Source organism: Nilaparvata lugens, chromosome 5 (genome assembly GCF_014356525.2).
Source record: "Nilaparvata lugens isolate BPH chromosome 5, ASM1435652v1, whole genome shotgun sequence".
Classification (NCBI taxonomy): domain Eukaryota; kingdom Metazoa; phylum Arthropoda; class Insecta; order Hemiptera; family Delphacidae; genus Nilaparvata; species Nilaparvata lugens.
In genome coordinates, this window is record NC_052508.1 from 61,330,207 (window position 1) to 61,348,634 (window position 18,428).

At 34.4% G+C, this 18,428-nt stretch overlaps 1 protein-coding gene across 3 annotated transcripts in view; it reads left to right on the top strand.

Moving 5' to 3' along the window:
* The window catches only part of LOC111048725 (zinc finger protein 665-like), a 47,142-nt gene that overhangs the window by 1,952 nt on the left and 26,762 nt on the right, over positions 1-18,428 (top strand). For all 3 annotated transcript variants that reach the window (XM_022334686.2, XM_039428962.1, XM_022334683.2), the window contains exons 2-8: positions 700-787; positions 1,544-1,787; positions 5,399-5,527; positions 6,436-6,585; positions 8,972-9,187; positions 13,213-13,320; positions 14,026-14,164. In XM_022334686.2, the coding sequence (XP_022190378.2) occupies positions 717-787; positions 1,544-1,787; positions 5,399-5,527; positions 6,436-6,585; positions 8,972-9,187; positions 13,213-13,320; positions 14,026-14,164 (1,057 nt within the window). In that variant the 5' untranslated portion in view covers positions 700-716. The remainder of the gene's footprint in view (positions 1-699; positions 788-1,543; positions 1,788-5,398; positions 5,528-6,435; positions 6,586-8,971; positions 9,188-13,212; positions 13,321-14,025; positions 14,165-18,428) is intronic.

The following is an 18,428-nucleotide window of genomic DNA, read 5'->3' on the forward strand; positions in this document are numbered from 1 at the left end:
GCACCTCTAACACCATAGTGCTCTATCTTACCAACAACAATCTCATGCGACACACAGTCAAAGGCCTTACTCAGGTCACATATGATCAGAGACACAGCATTTCTTTCCTCAAAGCCCCTCTGAACCTGCTCAACTAATTCGGTCACATCAGTCAATGTAGACTTGTTCCTTCTAAATAAAAAACCATGCTGCAGATTGGAGAACAGCCTGTTAACTTTGTCTTACTGACATTGAGCATCAATAAATAATGGTCAAACCATGTTTTTAATGACGCCAAGTCTCTCTTTGCCCTATTCAGTACGGATTATTCAGCACGGCTATTTCCTACATTTATAACCGTAAACTATTTACGGTTACTGAAATAAGATTTAAACCAATTTAATGAGCCTCTCTCTATCCCAATCAGTTCCATTTTTTTGAGCAACTTTCCCCTATCCACAGAATCGAATGCCTTTGCCAAATCCAAGAATATAAATGCACATTTTTCATTACTTCCCAAGTAATTTACTTTCCAAGATATAGGAGGAATTGAGAAATAACAGAATAACGGCTCACTGCACACGTTATACTAGAGCAAATTACATACGGTTTGTACAGAAACAAACGTTAGCAATCCTACATGTGCAATAAACTGTCTATTATGTAAGTAATCAATCATAAGTTACTGTTTCTATAAAATAATGTTGGTTTTTGTTCTAGGTTCCTAAAAAAAAAAAATGGTTTACACTTGCTCTGCATGGAACTGCAAAAACATGGTCAAGAGAGGATCTGGATTTTCCGGTCATAGGTAAATATACCGTTCACAATAATAATTTATTCAGAGCCGCGCACACTGTCAGTACAAATATTGGCTATAGCAACTTGAATCGCTTCTCGCTTGTCATGCTCATTCCCACTATTCAAGTGTTTAATTATTGTATATTATGGGAAATGTTACTACATTCTCAAGAAACTTGATAATTCAATGTGTGGTCCTTTATGCTTGGCGATCAGTTGTTGAGTCGCCAAGCAGGCTATAGTCACTCTAACGCGACTCAAATCGTACGACTTCAGTCGTTGACACTCCAGTCTTTCAAACCTTACGACTTTATTATAATGATATTGTGCATCATTGAATTAATAAATGTAATAAATCAGTACTTGAGTAGATTGTCCTACTCATTGTCACTACTTTAGCAGTAGTGACTTATTTGAAATTATCTGCTTATTTCTATCAATTTGAAAGTTTTTTTGGTGATTTGAAAGTTAATAATTGTATAATATAGGTAATTTTACTACTTTTGCAATTAAATAAATAATTTAACGTGTGGTCGCTAATGTTCACGCTATTCCGCTTTAACTCCAAACCACACGTAATTGAAAATACTTAGTCACTTGGAAACCGGCTGTCAAGTCGCCAAGCAACGTAATCGAGCAGTTTGAAGTAGTCTATACTGAGCGGTCACCATTTGCAAACGCATGCTGCGTCGCCTAGTATCAAGGTGCTTTGCGATTCGAGTTATGTCTAAAGCTAAAAATTCTTGACCCAAAAATATTGTTGCAGATATCCCAAGAAGGATCCTGTACTAAGAGAACGTTGGCTAGCGGCAGCTAGAAGGCAGGAATCTGACATTGGTGATGCATCGATCCTCTGCAGTGCACATTTCACTAAAGATGCATTTGAAGAGGGCGGACTAATGCGAAAGCTGAAATTGGGCGCAGTTCCCACTTTGTTCGATCCCAATACGGGCATCGACAAAACATTGAAGAATCCATGTGGAAATAAAACTCCTACTATTAAAATCGTGGTAATTATACGTTTTAAATCACCTTTGGTGAGCATTCAATTTGTTTTATAAGGCTACCACTAAAGGCTCGGTTTCTAGCCAGTTATTAAATCTAACGAATCATGAAATCTATTTCAAATCTACTGGTTTAATTGTCCATTAGATCAAATAAAGTGTCCTAGAAACCCAGCCTTATTGAAATGAAATAACCCTTAAAATCACCTTTGGTGAGATTCAATTTGAACTGTGTGCATTGCTGGAGCCAAATCATGTGGCTTTTGTAGGTGTGGAGTCCTTCACGGGGAGATCCCTATCTCAGCATTCCTTATACAATATTCAGTGGGCCATATGAATAAAGTTGAGCATTTGCTCATACTTCTAAAATATGGAGCATTTGCTTCATTTTCTATGAATAAACGTGAGCAAAACCTTTTGCTCATGCTCATCAAAAAAATAGTTTGAGCATTTGCTCAAAAGTAAAAGCTTTTGCTCAAAATTGAATGAATAAACTAGAGCATTTGCTCAACTTTTGAAGCAAATGCTTCAAAAAAGGTGAGTCTAGTCTAGAGCAGCTTATCACCTTTTGCTCATAGTAGAAAGGCTCAACTAATTCGTATGAGGAAGAGGAAACTATACCAGATACTATCACAACCAATAGTGTAGAACTATAAAACTCTTTTTAGATTCAACCATGATATATATCACCATTATTCCTACAAAAGAATAAATACAAAAGCTACCTGTTATAAAGATAGCAATCACAAAATAGGAAATAGGCATTTAAGAATATGAGAGTGTAGACGATTATAAGAAGGCTATTGATATTATAAGAATATGCTGAAGATTATTATAGAGATGACATTTTTTCACGCTATTATTTCAAAATTCTAAACTCAACTAACCTAAAACTGTATTAATAAATATAGAAAACAGAGCAAACACAAGCGGTGCCCCCTGTTTGCATATTTAGCGCTTCCGTGAGCTATAAATACAAATTAAGGCTACAAAAGCGAATCAGCTGATGAAAAATCTTTAAAATACGTGAGCATTTTCTCCAGAGTTCAGGAGCATAAGATAAGAGTATAAGGTAAAGCTTATTCATATAAAAATGAGCAAATGCTTTTGCTTCTACCTTTTGCTCATGAGCAAAACTTTATGCTCAATGCTTTTGCTCATGAGCATTTGCTCTGGTTTTATTCGTATGGGCCAATATTTCTGACACTGAGCAACATTCAGAATTCATTATATAGCGAATGTGATGGTTTATATATTAAATTAAAGCTGTCACCATTCCTTATAAATGCTGGGAATTATAAATAAATAAATAAATGTCTATTTCCCAAAAAACTAAAACTACAACATCAATTACAAAAATATTAGATAAATTACAATATTACATACGATAGTTAGTTACAAAAGATTCTTATAATGTGTTCTCTACTTGTTTAGTTTTTCTGTGTGGAAATTGACCTACTCCACTATGGCGTACCATGTTCTAGAGTAGGTTTTGTTAGTTTTTTGTGTTTATTATCAATTAGTTAGTGTTTAGTAAGTCATTAGGTGGTTAGTTGTTATTTGAAATAATGTTTTCTACGTTCTGTCTTCCTTTGCTCATCAACCAATTGTGTACTATTGCTTTGAACTTTCTAGGAAGATTAATCTGTTTAAAGTTTGCAGGAAGTAGATTATATAATTTTGGTGCTAAATGATTGAAATGTCTCTGGTATAGTGCCTTCCTTGCAACACTGGTGATGAGAAGATTCCTATAGCTGGTGTTGTGGTTGTGGTTTCTAGTTTGAAATGTTGTTGGGCTCTTGTGTAATCTGCATAGTATCTCCTTGGAGTAAAGCTGTCTTGCAATTATTATATAGCACCAATGCTGGAAATACTAACATTTCAAATTGAATCTCAGTATAGTACTGTATAAGACTGTATGTTAACGTCTGTTATTAATGTCAATTCGGCGTTTCTCGTCACCAGTACTCTGAGGCTTTGCTGGTGTCACCAAGTAAGTGCAGGGTTGGCCAATCAAGTATGGAGAATTTGCAGTAGCAGTTACGCACTCATTTTTGAACTAAACTAAAACACATTTTTACTAGTGTGTACTTTTAATGTTGTCATTTTAATAATTGGAGGTGAAAAATTTGCAAAATTGTATCGATTACCTACGAAAAATAACATGGCGTTCGTTTTTGTCTATACACACCCAAAGACTTGAGAAGTTGTCCATACTGCTCTGAAGCATTGAACTTGGTAGGCCTTTCAAATTTCTTTATATCACTCATGACTTCAAGTGTACATGTTTGTTGATGTTTAAACGTGCTTTTTGGTAGCCCATAAAAATAATCAAGGGGAAATAAAATACAGTAACCGAAGAAGCCCTCACATTTTCACACAAAGAAATGAGGCATCCAGGGAAGGTATGCCCTGGAAAAGCCAAAGCTTTTCTTGATTTATGGCATGTTGGAACCAAACAGCAGTAAGGTTGTATATATTATCATCTTCGCAATTCTGGCAGAAATATCACACAACATTGCTTGATAAATATCTGAATTGACAGTGACGTTTTCTTGTAACATTGGACATTGAGGTACAATGATAAAGTCTCAAGTAATGCCTCACCGAACAGTCAATCATTCGCCATTGTTACAATTACAGACACTCCCAATCTTCATCCAACAACATTTCATCCACGACCTTTAAATCAAAGCAATCTAACATCAACTTCTCACAACGGCTCAAGGAGTGTTCGGCGCCATTTTACAGATTCTTTTTTTCGTATGCAATCAATGCAATCACATTTTTTTTCTTTCCAGGCCGCAACTCCCCCTCCCCCTAGAAATTCGGCTTCTACCCCCTTTAAGAAAAAAATCCGACAGTAACTATTTAAACCCCCCCCCCAAGATTTGAAGCCCCCCGACAATTTCAAGGACGCAACCTGCGTCCAAACACCTCCCCCTGTGGGCACCCCTGCTCTCTGAATTATTGAAATGGTAACCTTAAAGGTACAAACTAGTTATAAATATTTCAAATTTCGTTCAAAAACGTATTCCAAGTTTTCCATACTTCATTGCCCAATCCTGTATAAACGATTAAATTTTTGTCGAACGATTTTATACAAGTATATTGCATGATGAGTAACCTGTATTTAATTTTTCTGTTGGGAAATAAAATTGATTTTATTAGATAAAAATGACATGACATCTCGATAGTTATATTAAGAACTTATTTTTTTAATTTTTGCATGAAAAAATCCAGTAGACTGGTAATGGATTGATAGAGAATTGAATTAACGTCAGTGCTCCCTATATTCTCAAGATTTATCCGGTTGACAGTAGCTCTTGTCTGCTCTTGCCATTGGAGGAACACCTGTACAGTCGAACATCTTCGGTTCACCGTGACGTGAATGAATGGCCTATTATGTAATGTTATGAAGTTGTCCCATTATTCACGCTCTTCATGGGGGAAAGTGGAATTTTTCCAAAATCAACTTTTAAATAGATAAGATAAGATTTTATTTGCCATACCAATTTACAATCAGTACTTCTATAAATTATACAATAAATATTATAAATAATACATACTTTTAGTAGGCCTAAATATTTGATATGAGTATTCTTGTTGATTTTCAGGCTTCTATTAAACAAGACGATAAACTAGCAGATCATAAAGTGATTGATCATTCTAGTCCAAATTCAAGCTCAAAAATACTACGGCAGGAACTTATAAAAGATACAACAGCATCAAAAACGCAGGATCCTGTGAGTAATTATTCAAAATTATCTGTGACTCATCTTTTGAGATTTAGGGTTTTTTTTTGCTTATTGCTTAGGCTAGCCACTAAACATAACGTTTGACATGTAAGATATAACTGTGCAGTCGTAAACCTAAACGTTAGTGTCAAACACTTCCGACGTAGGTGTGTAGTAGTATCATTATCATTAATAATTTTGTGTTTTTCATTATGAAAAAGTACCACAACATCACACACAACACAACTGTAATATTAGCACTTGAAGTTTTATATCCTTTGGGGATCAGCATGCACATATTCCTTGTTTTATTGGATGAAACTACAAATGTTTTCTCAAAGCTATAATTTGGAAACTTGATGAAATCAAGTGTAAATAGTTGTTTCATGGTAATGGGTACATTTGTTTCTCAATTTTGTCCAACCGAAATGAAAAATCATGCAATAATAAATCCTATTATATTAAGCGAGCAATTTCTGTATTTATATATCTGGTTATTTATGTTAAACGGATCTCGAAAACGGCTCTAACGATTTTCACGAAATTTTAAACAATAGTAGGTTTATGATATAAAGATTCGATTGCACTAGGTCTCATCCTTGAGAAAACTGGCTGAACGACATTAAAAGGATAACTCATCCTTGGCTGAAACAGCTGTGGATAATTAAAAAGTGAGTATGTGAAAAATCAAAATATCGCATCCCCGAAATTCATAAGATAACGTATAGCCAGCTGTGAAATATAAACACGATCATTTTAGTGTGAACAGATTGTGTTCTGTTTATCAATAAATAAAAATAACGAGCGAAGCTCGGTGCCCCGATATTTATTTTTGAAATAATATACCAAATTATTATTTTAATTCTATCTTATTTCAACATATTTAATCAAGATATTCCAATTTTGTTGATTTTCAGGCTTCCATTAAAGAAGACAATAATGATTCAGATGTTGAAGTAATTGGTACCATCGATCGTTCTAGAGATGTTGAGGTGATTGAGGTCATTGACCACTCATCACAAAATACAAGCCAGTCTACTACTAAATCATCAAATTCGCAGAAACCAGTGAGTGATTAATCATGCAAGTGATCGATAATAAATTATTATAATAATTATTGAGCATTCTATGTACTATGTAAAATTTATCACATGTTCACATGGGTGAGTCATATTGAACTTTCCGGTTCTGGAAGGGCGTTGCACGAAGAAGGGAAGGAGCAGAAGGGTGGGGATTGTGTCATTAGACGTGCCATGACATGCAGTTTTAGTGTAAGCAATGGCTTGGTCGGGAAATCATCGTGCGTTCGTAGTTGAAGAGTTTATTAAAAATGGCGGCTCCGTGATCACAACACAGCGTGCGTTCCGTTTATATTTTGCTATTGGTCGACGTGATCCTATGTGGCCCTATAGGGAGCTAGAGAGAGTAACATTCAGCAAATTTTCATTTGTCAAAAGAAAGCATTGCGCACTATGTTGAGGTTGCATCCACAAACACATTGTAGGGTCTATTTTATTGAAATGGAGATTCTCAGTGTTCCTTGTCTCTATATTTTGGAAATGTGTGTATATTAGAAAGGTGTTCACTACAGACCATCAACAAAACGCATTAATATAATACACGGCATAAGAGTACCTTCTTGGAATATCATAGATTGACTTTGTATGAAGAAAAACCCAGTTATATTGGTAGAAAGATTTACCAAGTACTACCAATTCGGTTGCGGGAAAAATTAACGATAAAGGAGTTTAAACGAAGTTTGAAATTATTTCTAAAGGAGGAGTGCTTTTATAGACTGAAGGACTATTTTGACTACTGTAATAGAGTCAAAGACAAATAGTAATTATATACTAGCTATGAATTTCATGAAAAATTAATGGTGTCTCGTTTTTTGCTTGCACTATGACTTGTCTGACGCCGTTGAGGCCAAACATACGTAATATCTATCTATCTATCCTATTCCTACTGGACCAACATTAAAAAATTCGGTATCAAATTTTAGAGCAATATCATCAGCATTAAAAACAAGACTACAAGGCCGAATTAGGACGTCAACGTCAGCGGAAAACGTGGATGGAGTGCGTGCTTCAATTCAACAATCCCCTCGGCGTTCTGTTCAGAAACATGCCGCTTCACTAGGATTATCTCTCAGTAGTTTCCGCAGAATACTGCATAGAGACCTTAAATTTCACCCATACAAGATTCAGGTAATGCAAGAATTAACAGTTAGAGACTTAGACACACGAACAAATTTATGCCGCGACATTCAGCGGATCCCCCACACTGCTGTTTTGATCTTCAGTGATGAGGCACATTTTCGCCTCGCCGGAACTGTTCACAAACATAATTTTCGATACTGGGCTGGGAATAACCCACGAAACCCACACGAACGACCACTCCACAGCCCTCGAGTGACAATGTGGTGCGCTATTGCCGAGTTTGTTGTCAGGTGTCCCTTTTTTTAAGGAGACGGTCAAGTCGTCACAGTCACCTCTGCTCGGTATTGCGACATGTTTGAAACTTTAAAATCAACTAAATTAAAACTGTATGTTATGTACTTTCAAACAATAACATAATTTTTACTGCATGTCGCTTTGTTTTTAATACACACCTTATTGAAATCGGAAAGTTCAATATGACTCACCCTTTAGAACGACGGTTCTACTGCGGTTCCAGGCTATGTACTATGTATACCAACATCCTGCAAAAATCCAGCTTTCTCGTAATTTGTAGCGCATCAATGTCTTTATTGACTAGGCTAAAAGCTTATAATACTGGTTTCATTTGTTTAAAATACTAAACATATTTTAATTGGGTCAAAAGCGAGAAATGAAGTCAATTACTGGTGTTGCGTAACTGCGTTTTCTAGTACATTCTCTAAGATGAGTTAATCAATACTTTCTTGGAACAGTTATAGTCTATAACAATAACAATTATACTTATAACATTATTATTGTTGTAGTTACTAGTGAGATTCACTCTAGACTGAATGAAATCTTGATTGAATGGGAAGCTATAATGTCATTCACGGGGAATGCTGAAAGTTTCAAGTGAATCTCTATAAAGGATACCAAGCCTCGTCGTATTATTACTGTTTAATCACTACATTATATAGAATGAGTTTTATAACATTTGATACTTAATCAAATCAATAAAGTATTATTGTTGATGAATGATGGAAAACTATATAGTGAGTGTCACTTCAAACTTTTAGCATCAGTTCAATTACAAGTATTGATGCTGATCATAGTGTATAATAATATTTTTATGTTTTTGAGTATGTAAACTGTTCAACTGACCTAGCCAATAATATGTATTTGTTTTTGAATCTTGAGTTTGAATGCTGGCAGTTTCAAGTGAACCTCATTTTAGTATTATTTATATTTATATTATTGTTTATTCTAGTACAGTATTATATACCTGACTAGCCTATTTGTTGTCATAATTTTGCAGAAAGTTAAGAGTAGCGGCCCAAAGGAGACAGTTTTGTCTGGCAAGACGAAATCAAAAAATACGAGCATGAATCGTGAGCTAGACGTGAATCGAATCAAGCAGAAGAAAAATGAACTGAAGGAGAAAATGGCAATTTTACAGAAAATGATGGCCGATGCCCTGAAACACTCCAATGAACTTGACCAGCAGTTGATGGAGATTGATGAACCTGTGCAGGTAAACCGTTAGTTCGGAACTCACCTAAAACTTGATTACTTTATGACTTGAGGGTTTCAGTAGCTTGTTTTTCTGTGAGACACATAGGTTTAGCTATTTCTGATTCTTACAAGACTTTCCTAATATTAATGTTGAATATTTACTACATATACTACTATTTTCTCCAATTCAATTCAAGGGAAGCGGTTTGGCTCTGTGGTCCGCGCTGATGATATGAGCTATTGCTTAGATAAGTTAAAATTTATTTGCCTGCTAATGTCACTGGAAGGTTAGACACTTGAAAAGCCGACTTATCTAAATATAATTTACATTTTCTGTGACTATAAATTGTTTTCCGGTGGTTCGGATCCCACCTAATCTCATCATCTCCCGTCTCATTAGTCATTACCCACGGTCAAGCCTAGAAATCATGTAGGAATCACCTTCAGCAAGAAAAAAATTGAAATGAACGTTGCACAATACAGACATTTTAACATGTACTTCAAACAGAAACAAATTAAAACTATCATATGAATGAATCATTTAAACCAGCTAATCAAATTCGCATTGTAACCTCTAGACCTGTATGATCCATAGCAGTTTAAATCAAATTTAATTCAATCCTGATTCAAGGACCGTGATGTACCGTCTATGCATAGCCTTTCGCTTGACTAGGTTTACATGAAGATATGGTTGCCTCCAATATGTGTTACACGAAATGTGATGGAGCAAACTGGCTCTTTTCTATCGACATCGACATGGTAATTGACGCTTTTATTAGGGCTCGGTTTTCATTGAATTCCTGATCGCTTGAAGTAATAAAAGGCTTGAAACAGAGAAATAGTGTGATGACAGTAATTGGTTATATGACAGTGTTTTGATAAAAGTTTTGAAAAATGCTGTGATTAAATAGCTGAGTCTCTCGTTTTCATTGTGGATAGCGCTTTTCAGGCGGGAGTCTTCCCTCATTCATTGAACATCGCCAAGGTTATACCTGCATTTAAGAAAGGCAATCAAGCAAAAATATTTGTTTTATAAACACCTTCCGGTGGGCGTGCCCTTGAAACTTACATGAGTGGGCGTGTAGCAGCACTGAATGCTGCCTCTGAAATATCCTAGTTTCCAAGCCTCATACAGCTCAGGCTAGAAGAAAAAGGATGTTTATATAATAAAAAGTAATTTTATAATCAATTTGGATAATGGTAGTCATATCTTGAACATGTTATACTATTTTTTAATAATGATATACTGGAAATTGTTACTCACTGAATTGAATACAAATACTGATCACATTAAAAGAATAATTTTATTTCAGCTATTGTCAAAATATAAAAAAAAAACATCATACAAGGCACATATAATAATTGATAATGAAACTTGAAAGAAATGGGATAGTCTCTTAGAAAATAACATATATGAATATTTGAAAATTAGGAACAAAGAGTGCTGCCTATAGGACGTTTATATGTGTTTGTTTTCAACTCACGACTGGAACAATCAATGTAAACAACATCTAGCATGTGGATTGTATTACCAATGTTGCCAACTGTAGGTACTGAATGTCCCAACTTTGTAAAATGAATGCCATCCTACTTATTACAAGATTTTTGATAGGATTATAATAAGGCTGGCCACCAACGGTAGAACATGCATGCACCTGCATTTTTATCATGCACACACATAATGTTCATCATGCATGGTTTGTTAACCTCCAAAAATTTTGCTCGAAGCCTTTCGCTGAGATGATGCAAAAATGTATGACGTCTTGTGTATCATGTATCTGCTACCGTTAGTGGCTAATTAGTTAGTTTTAATCAAAAATCTTGAAACATAAAAAAAAACAGAGGATGGGTTTTTATAGGTAAAAAACATAATAAAATGAACAATTACACAACTCGAGTTGAGTAGATCTACTGTCTCTTCACCATTAAACAGAAACGTACTTAATCACATATAGTTGAGCAGCTCTATTATAAAACTCATCCAAAGTATAAATGAAACTGTCTAATTACCAGCCAATCTCTAAGATTAATTTTGAATTTTTTCATGTATTCTATATATTTCAGATTATTTGGCAGAGAATTGTATATTTTTGCCTGCTAAACGAGTGGTTCTGTGTAATTCAGTCGATGACATATTAGAGTTGCGAGTGTAATAATTATGAGAGACTCCATACCGGCTGAAGGTGTTCATGTTCTTCTTAGTATATGCACATATCTCAAGTATGTTTAGAGAGGTCAAGGTGAAAATATTTCCCCTCCTGAAAAGCTCGCCGGCCTAAGAGGATCATAAACTACCTGCAGAAATTCAAGTTGTTGGATGAATGTCAAAATGGGTTTATCTATATTATAATAAAGGAAATAACTGGCTTATACACGTGCGGGATAGGAAATTCACGAATAACGCATCATCACGTCTGAACTACTGAACTGATTAACTTGAAATTTTGAATATAAATTCTTTATTTACCGAGGATGGTTCTAGGACTATCTGAAACTCTTCAAGATTCCACTCGGTTAAGTTTTCAGTTTGTCAAGTTTTAAATTAGACCCTTGCAGAACACGGGTTACCTGCTAATTAAAAATAAGTCAGCAATCACATTCATTGAAAGAGTTGTTGAGAAGGTTAACAAAGGCAATTCTACTATGGAAGTGCTGTTAGATCTATTCAATGCTTATGATAGTGTAGATGAAAAAATGTATTTTTTAGAATAACTGCATTTGCTTGGAATCAGAGAAATTGAGTCTTGAATGACAAAAAGGTTGCAGTATGTGAGTGTTTGCACTGATGATCGACTTGGAAATTCATTGAGATTAAACGTGACTAGGGGTGTACCTCAGGGTTCAATTCTGGGTCCTCTTCTCTTTCAACTTGGAAAATAAATATCCTTTTGAACCAGTAATCACAATAAATGTTAGCGATAGCATGATTGAAAGTGCAAGTGTAGTCAATGTACTTGGTTTGACAGTGGATGACAAATTATCTTGGAACGAGCGTGTTGATAAGGTAGCCAATAGAATGAGCAAAGTTATTTTTGTATTAAGATACATTTCAAGACTTGTACATAGTAATATAGCTAGAACCTAGAAGTGTCTCACTTGTCGCTTACTAATACTCATCTGGTGTATTGTGTTGAGCTTTGGGTGCATTCAGGGATTGAAGGTGTTGATCATAAAAAAACATTCACAGATTATTATTGTTCTGCAAAAGCGTGCAGTAAGATTTTTAGCAAATTTAGAAATTAATCATCCGTTCAGAAGTGGATTATCTTAGGCTGCTCACTTAACCATTATCTATATCTATCTCGTCCTACTTTCACTGCGGATAGAATTGACACTTCAAAGAAGAATTCGGATGTACATATTAAACTATTTTACACGTGGTTGAAATTTTCCGATAAGAGTCGGAGTGATTATGGTTTGCAACTTTTCAACAAGCTGCCAAAAAAGTAATTAATTCACCAACCTCAAGTAATTTTAAGAGAGATTTGTACGTATTCCCAGTTAACAAGGCTTATTATAGTGTTGAAGAGTTTTTAAATCATTTCATTTCATTTATTTATTCATTTATTGTATAAAATACTATAATCATAATACAATTATGACATTGGAGGAAAAACTAGGCTGAGCCTGTACTATTTCTCTCCAAAAATTTTGATAAAATGTTAATGTTGTCCAAAAGATAAGGTTATGTAATCACACACTGCTTCGTCACTTGATTTTCGGTCCAAGAATGATGATTTAAAATTTTGAATTTTGAAGGTTGGTTTTATACTCTAAATAAATTACAGAATGTATCACAATTAATTAAAAACTTTAGAAATATTGCACTTATTTAAAAAATTTGAATACAAAATCAAAAACCTACTCACTATTTGTTATTCACAGCTGAACATATACAATACAATTAAATGATGAAGCATTATAATTTATTGAACTGTAAAACCACAGTATTTTGTAAGTGTTAAGTTTTAACTCAATGAAATTGAATTGCTTTGAATTGAAACAAATAAAGATAAACGTTTTTGATTTTACTGTACTTTACAGCCGGCGGAGAGTGGAAATGAAACAAAAATTGCTGAAGTCTCTCCAGTAAAAGACGAAGAGGAAATGGAGAAGAAAAAGGATGAAAGGATGAGCGAAGAAGAGGATGTGGTGCGTAATTATAAATAAGATTTCAGTTTTAAAATACTCTTCAGTATAAATAAAACTAAACAAACATCCCAATACGTCTTGAATGTTGTTACTATATTATATTCAGCAAACTTCATATTCCATAAAAATAATTTTGCAAAACTAATACTTCACAACTTGTTAGTCCACATTTCATAATATGAAAATTAAGAATAATAGTTTTGGGGTAAGCCTATTATTTACTCCGGATAATAATTCTTATATTATTTATAACTTGTTTGAATAAATAAATGAAACTAAGGGTGAAAAGCTGAAAAGGTGACTGACTGAGAGTGTTGAAAAGTAATGCATGTATCTAAATGTCTCAACTTTCTCTTACCTTCGCCACTTCACTATTTTCTGACACATTTGAATAAATGTATGCATTGAATAATAATTTTATTTGTTCTAGAGCCCCAGTTCATAAAAATACCTGCATTACTTTTTGGTACTCTCAGCTACCTTACCCGCTACACTCTACCTTCGACTAGAGAAAACTTATACAAGTATGAGATTGTTTTATTCTATGCTTTGACGCTCCACTATGTTTTGAGCATAAAGACAGCTACTAAAGCCCTGATATTGGTTCATTTCACGTGTGAAAGCGCCAGTTACTGTTACTGTATCACATTACGAACAGTGTCTTGTAAATAGTCAATATTAAAATGAATCAATCTTTACTTATAGACCAATAGTCAACTCGTTGAAGATCAAGGTCAACAAGGACAGGACGATGAGGTGGAGGAGGAGGAGGAAGTAGATGAACCAGATGAGGGGATTCGCAGCGAATGGCTGAAGGAAGGAATGGTGATTCTCGTTGATGAAGGTCAGTTTAAAGTTATTCAAAGGAGATCCAAAATGATTGTATAATTATTATTTCGAACTTTTCTAGGCCAAATTGGTTAATGTCATCAAAGGTTCTATAACGAATGTCTAAAGGTGTGCCTTAACTATGAAAAAGATGTTGGAAAAACTGTAAAAAAATAAGAAAACAATTGAATAATTTAAAGATGCATGAAACTGAACCATGTTATGAATAACATTCCTGAATCTTAAATTTAACAGCGCAAATCGCAGTTTGCACTTTCCTAATTTTCAGTTACATTATTCAGTACTAAAGTTATAAATTATAGGTATATAATAGAGTGCTTTAGTCCAACAAATTTTGTCAAAAAGTCAAGTGTTGGCGCTCAATTAGGCAGTCCCCATACTAATTTATACACAAAATAGCTATTTTCACATCCTTTCTCTTCCTACTCATAGATAAAATATACTCACTTCAAAAATCATCTTCAAACTATCAGCATATTAAGCTTTGTTGTTATCATTGTTTATCATTATGAATCTCACTATAGTGATAATTGTATTTTTTCTCGTCACTAGCACCCGTATTGAAGTTTTTCTCGTAAGTTGAAAACGATCCAAACATGGTTGCACATACGTCTATCAAATTTAACGGCGGATAAACGCTGTCATCGCATTGTCGTCCGATTGATTGTTCGTGTCATTGGTGACGTCATTTGAGTTGTAATATTTGCAACAGAGATTTGAGTGTTATTTACATTCTCTATGATGGTGAATTTACATTTATTTACTCAAGGGTAACCCTCGAGTACCCGCGTGAATGTTGAGACCACACATTGGAGACCCAATATCAAAAAGGTGTTTTCAGATTGAAAAATCTATAAGAAGATGAATAGAGGACACTGCTTTCACGAATGAAAATGTTATATGTCCATAAAAATACATTAAAAGTTGAATAATTGTATTTTAAAATGCTATCAGAAGGAACTCTGAATTCTTGCATACTCTCCCAAATTGTCCAATTCATCTGATAAAAATATGAAGTTTCCATATTGTGAATGGGTGAAATGATCATGGAAAGGATCATAATAGTATATTTCGCACCTAGGGCCGAAAATGAGACTTTTCTGGCTCGAAATCGGTTTTCAAGTCCGAGGCCGTAGGCCGAGGACTAGAAAAGATTGAGAGCCGGAAAAACATTTTTGCCCATGGTGAGAACGTAATTTTTCGCCACACAGAAAAATAAACAATATATATATATATATATGAGAATAATAATAATATTATTCTCATTGTCTATTATAAGCACTTCCGAAAGCAAAAGTGGAAGGTCATAGCTCTAGCAAATCTGAATATCAAGAAATTGTCCAAGTATTTTTATTTTTTATTCTGATTTGTCTAAATAACCTAAAATATTATGTTCAATTATGTAAGAGGTTGAGTTTATACTTTTTATTCTTCAAATGACAATAAGATGATATTATTATAAATGTTTTAATTATTGAATGATAAACACAAATAATGAAAAGTTTTTGATCAGCTGGTTTATCACACTTGAAAAAGTTTTTGATCAGCTGGTTTATCACACTTGAAAAAGTTTTTGATCAGCTGTTTTGGCACACTTGAAATTCGGCCAATCCGATGTGATCTGAATGTCAATGGAAGTTTAGGTTAGAAGTTCTATCCTTCTATGAAAATCGAATTATTTGAATAGTTTATAATCTTATCTGTATTTTATTCATTTAAATAAAATGATAGTATATTATTACAGAATACTTTATTGAATTCTAGAAGCATAAAATGATTCCGTTTATCCACCATGTTCCGTGATAAACGCTTTACTAGGAGGTTTGAGGTTAGATTCTATTATACTCTGAAAATTGAATTTGAATAGTTTATAATATCTCATTTGTATTTCATTCATCCAAATAAAATGATAGTATCTTATTGCAAAAACTTTATTCAATTCTAGAAGCATAAACTGATTCCGTTTCATAAACTATTTTGTAAACATGTTCACATCAAATCAGAATCAGCTGACTTCAAGGTTATTTTACAGCCCTAGGGCCGTAAAAATTTTACCGGCCTGGTCAGAAAACAATCACTTTCGGCCTCCATATGACGCACGTAAACCAGCTCATTACATCCAAGTGGGGCGAAAACACAATTAATCACTCGCATTAACTCAGTTTATGATTGCCGATAAGCATGATATTAGTACTATCCTCGGGTCAAAGCAAAAACTGCAACTTCACACATCCACTCGCCCTCGCCTAGGGTCAGAATAACAGTTTCTACAGGTTGAACGTTCCTTGTGATGTTTAAACCACAACTAAAGTAATTCTTAAATTTATATATAGAAGATTAGATAGAGTGGGGGGAAGCAGTAAATGGGAATTCACTGATCATTTAATGTAATGAATTTAATGAAATTTGATGTAAATGAATTTACAGATCAAATTCAAATTCAAATTTTATTCAATAAAATTCACAATATTTACAAATTATGGGAAAAAGTAATAAGTTAATAATTATAAAGTACATCAAAGTCTAATTATAAAACAATAACTTCAGACAAGAATTCGAACATGCTAAACCAGGACTAATTTGTGAATTTGGATAGAAAAATACTGTTTGCTGAGAGTACAAAACTCTACGTCTGCGAGCAGGAATGAATATCTGATAATTTATGAATTTATAGAGAAGTAGAAAAAGAAGAAAGAAATAAAAACTAGCAACCAATCACTCACACATTCACACTAACCATGCTCACTTTCCAATTCCAGCTCATTTTCCCAATCCATAACCACCATTATCAGAGTATTTTAACTATGAAACCACATTCAATAAGGTCTTTAGATAGTCAGGCATAATACCTCTGAGCCATCCAAGAACTTTTGTTTTAAAAACAAGTCGATTTTGTGTTCTCTTAATTTCAAGAGGAATATTGTTGAAAAACTTAGGGCCAAGAAATACAAACGATTTCTGGAAACAAGTGGTATACGATTTAGGAAGTCTTAGTAGATCAGATGTCACTCTCCTAGTTTGATAACTAGGAACATCCCTGAACAACGCATGACCACAGTTTCCAGACATAACATAACATCATTTGGCAAAGGTGCGGAGCTAGAAAAGTATAAAGCTACCTGCTTTATCTGATGACAGACAAGGATAGCAAATCAATGTTAATCTGGTGCTGACTTTAAAAAATGACTCAATATAGAAAAAACAAGATAGTCACTCTATTCTGATCTTTTTCGTACGGGGTTGGGCAGGGAGGTATGGATGATTTGAAATAACAGTTACACACTCATTTTTAAATAAAAGTCGAAATTTATTTTTTTAGTTTGTACCTAGGATGTTGCTATTATAAAAATTGAAACAATTATTATGTACCAAAAAATGACATCTGTTAAATGCTATCCGTTTTTGTCCATACACTCTTGTAGACGTTGTGAGAAGTTGTCCATACTTCTGTGAAGCATACCGCTTGAATTTCTTCAGGGCTTCGAGGGTTCGTGGTTTGCTTATTTATACACGTGCTTTAAGGTAGCCCCATAAAACTAATTATTGACCATTACTTTTTTCGAGAAAAAGATCGAACCATCACTGACAATACGGATCGTTACATAACGATGCTGCTTGATTTTTTTCTGCCACAATATTTGAGAAGACGACGTATCAACGTCAATCAATACTGTATGGTTTCAACAAGTGGGGCGACATGCCATGCTTCAAGAGCAGCTATGGAATTTCTAAGGCAAGCTACTAATTTCTAGAATTACTAAGACCTTCCCTGGACGCCTCATTTGGTTGCGTGGAGATGTGGAGTGGCCTCCTCGGTCTCCGGACCTGTCACCTTGTGACTATTTTATATGAGGCTACCTAAAAGCTCGTGTATACAATCATGAACAAACCACGAACCCTTGAAGCGCTGAGTGAAACAATAACACAATAAATTCTAGCGGTACCACGTGCTATGCTTCAGAGGAGTACGGACAACTTCTCATAACGTGTACAGGAGTGTATGGACAAAAACGGACAGCATTTAACACATGTTATTTTCGTGCATAATCAATGTTTCAGTTTTTATAATACATCTAATGTACATACTAAAAAAATAAATTTTGAGTTTCGTTTAAAAGTGAGTGTGTAACTGTTATTTCAAATCATCCATACCTCCCTGCCCAACCCTGTATTATTTTAATAGAAACAGATCACATAGAACCATCGAGGTTCTGAAATTGATTAGATCGCAGCTCAATTCAATAGACCTATGCTTTTGC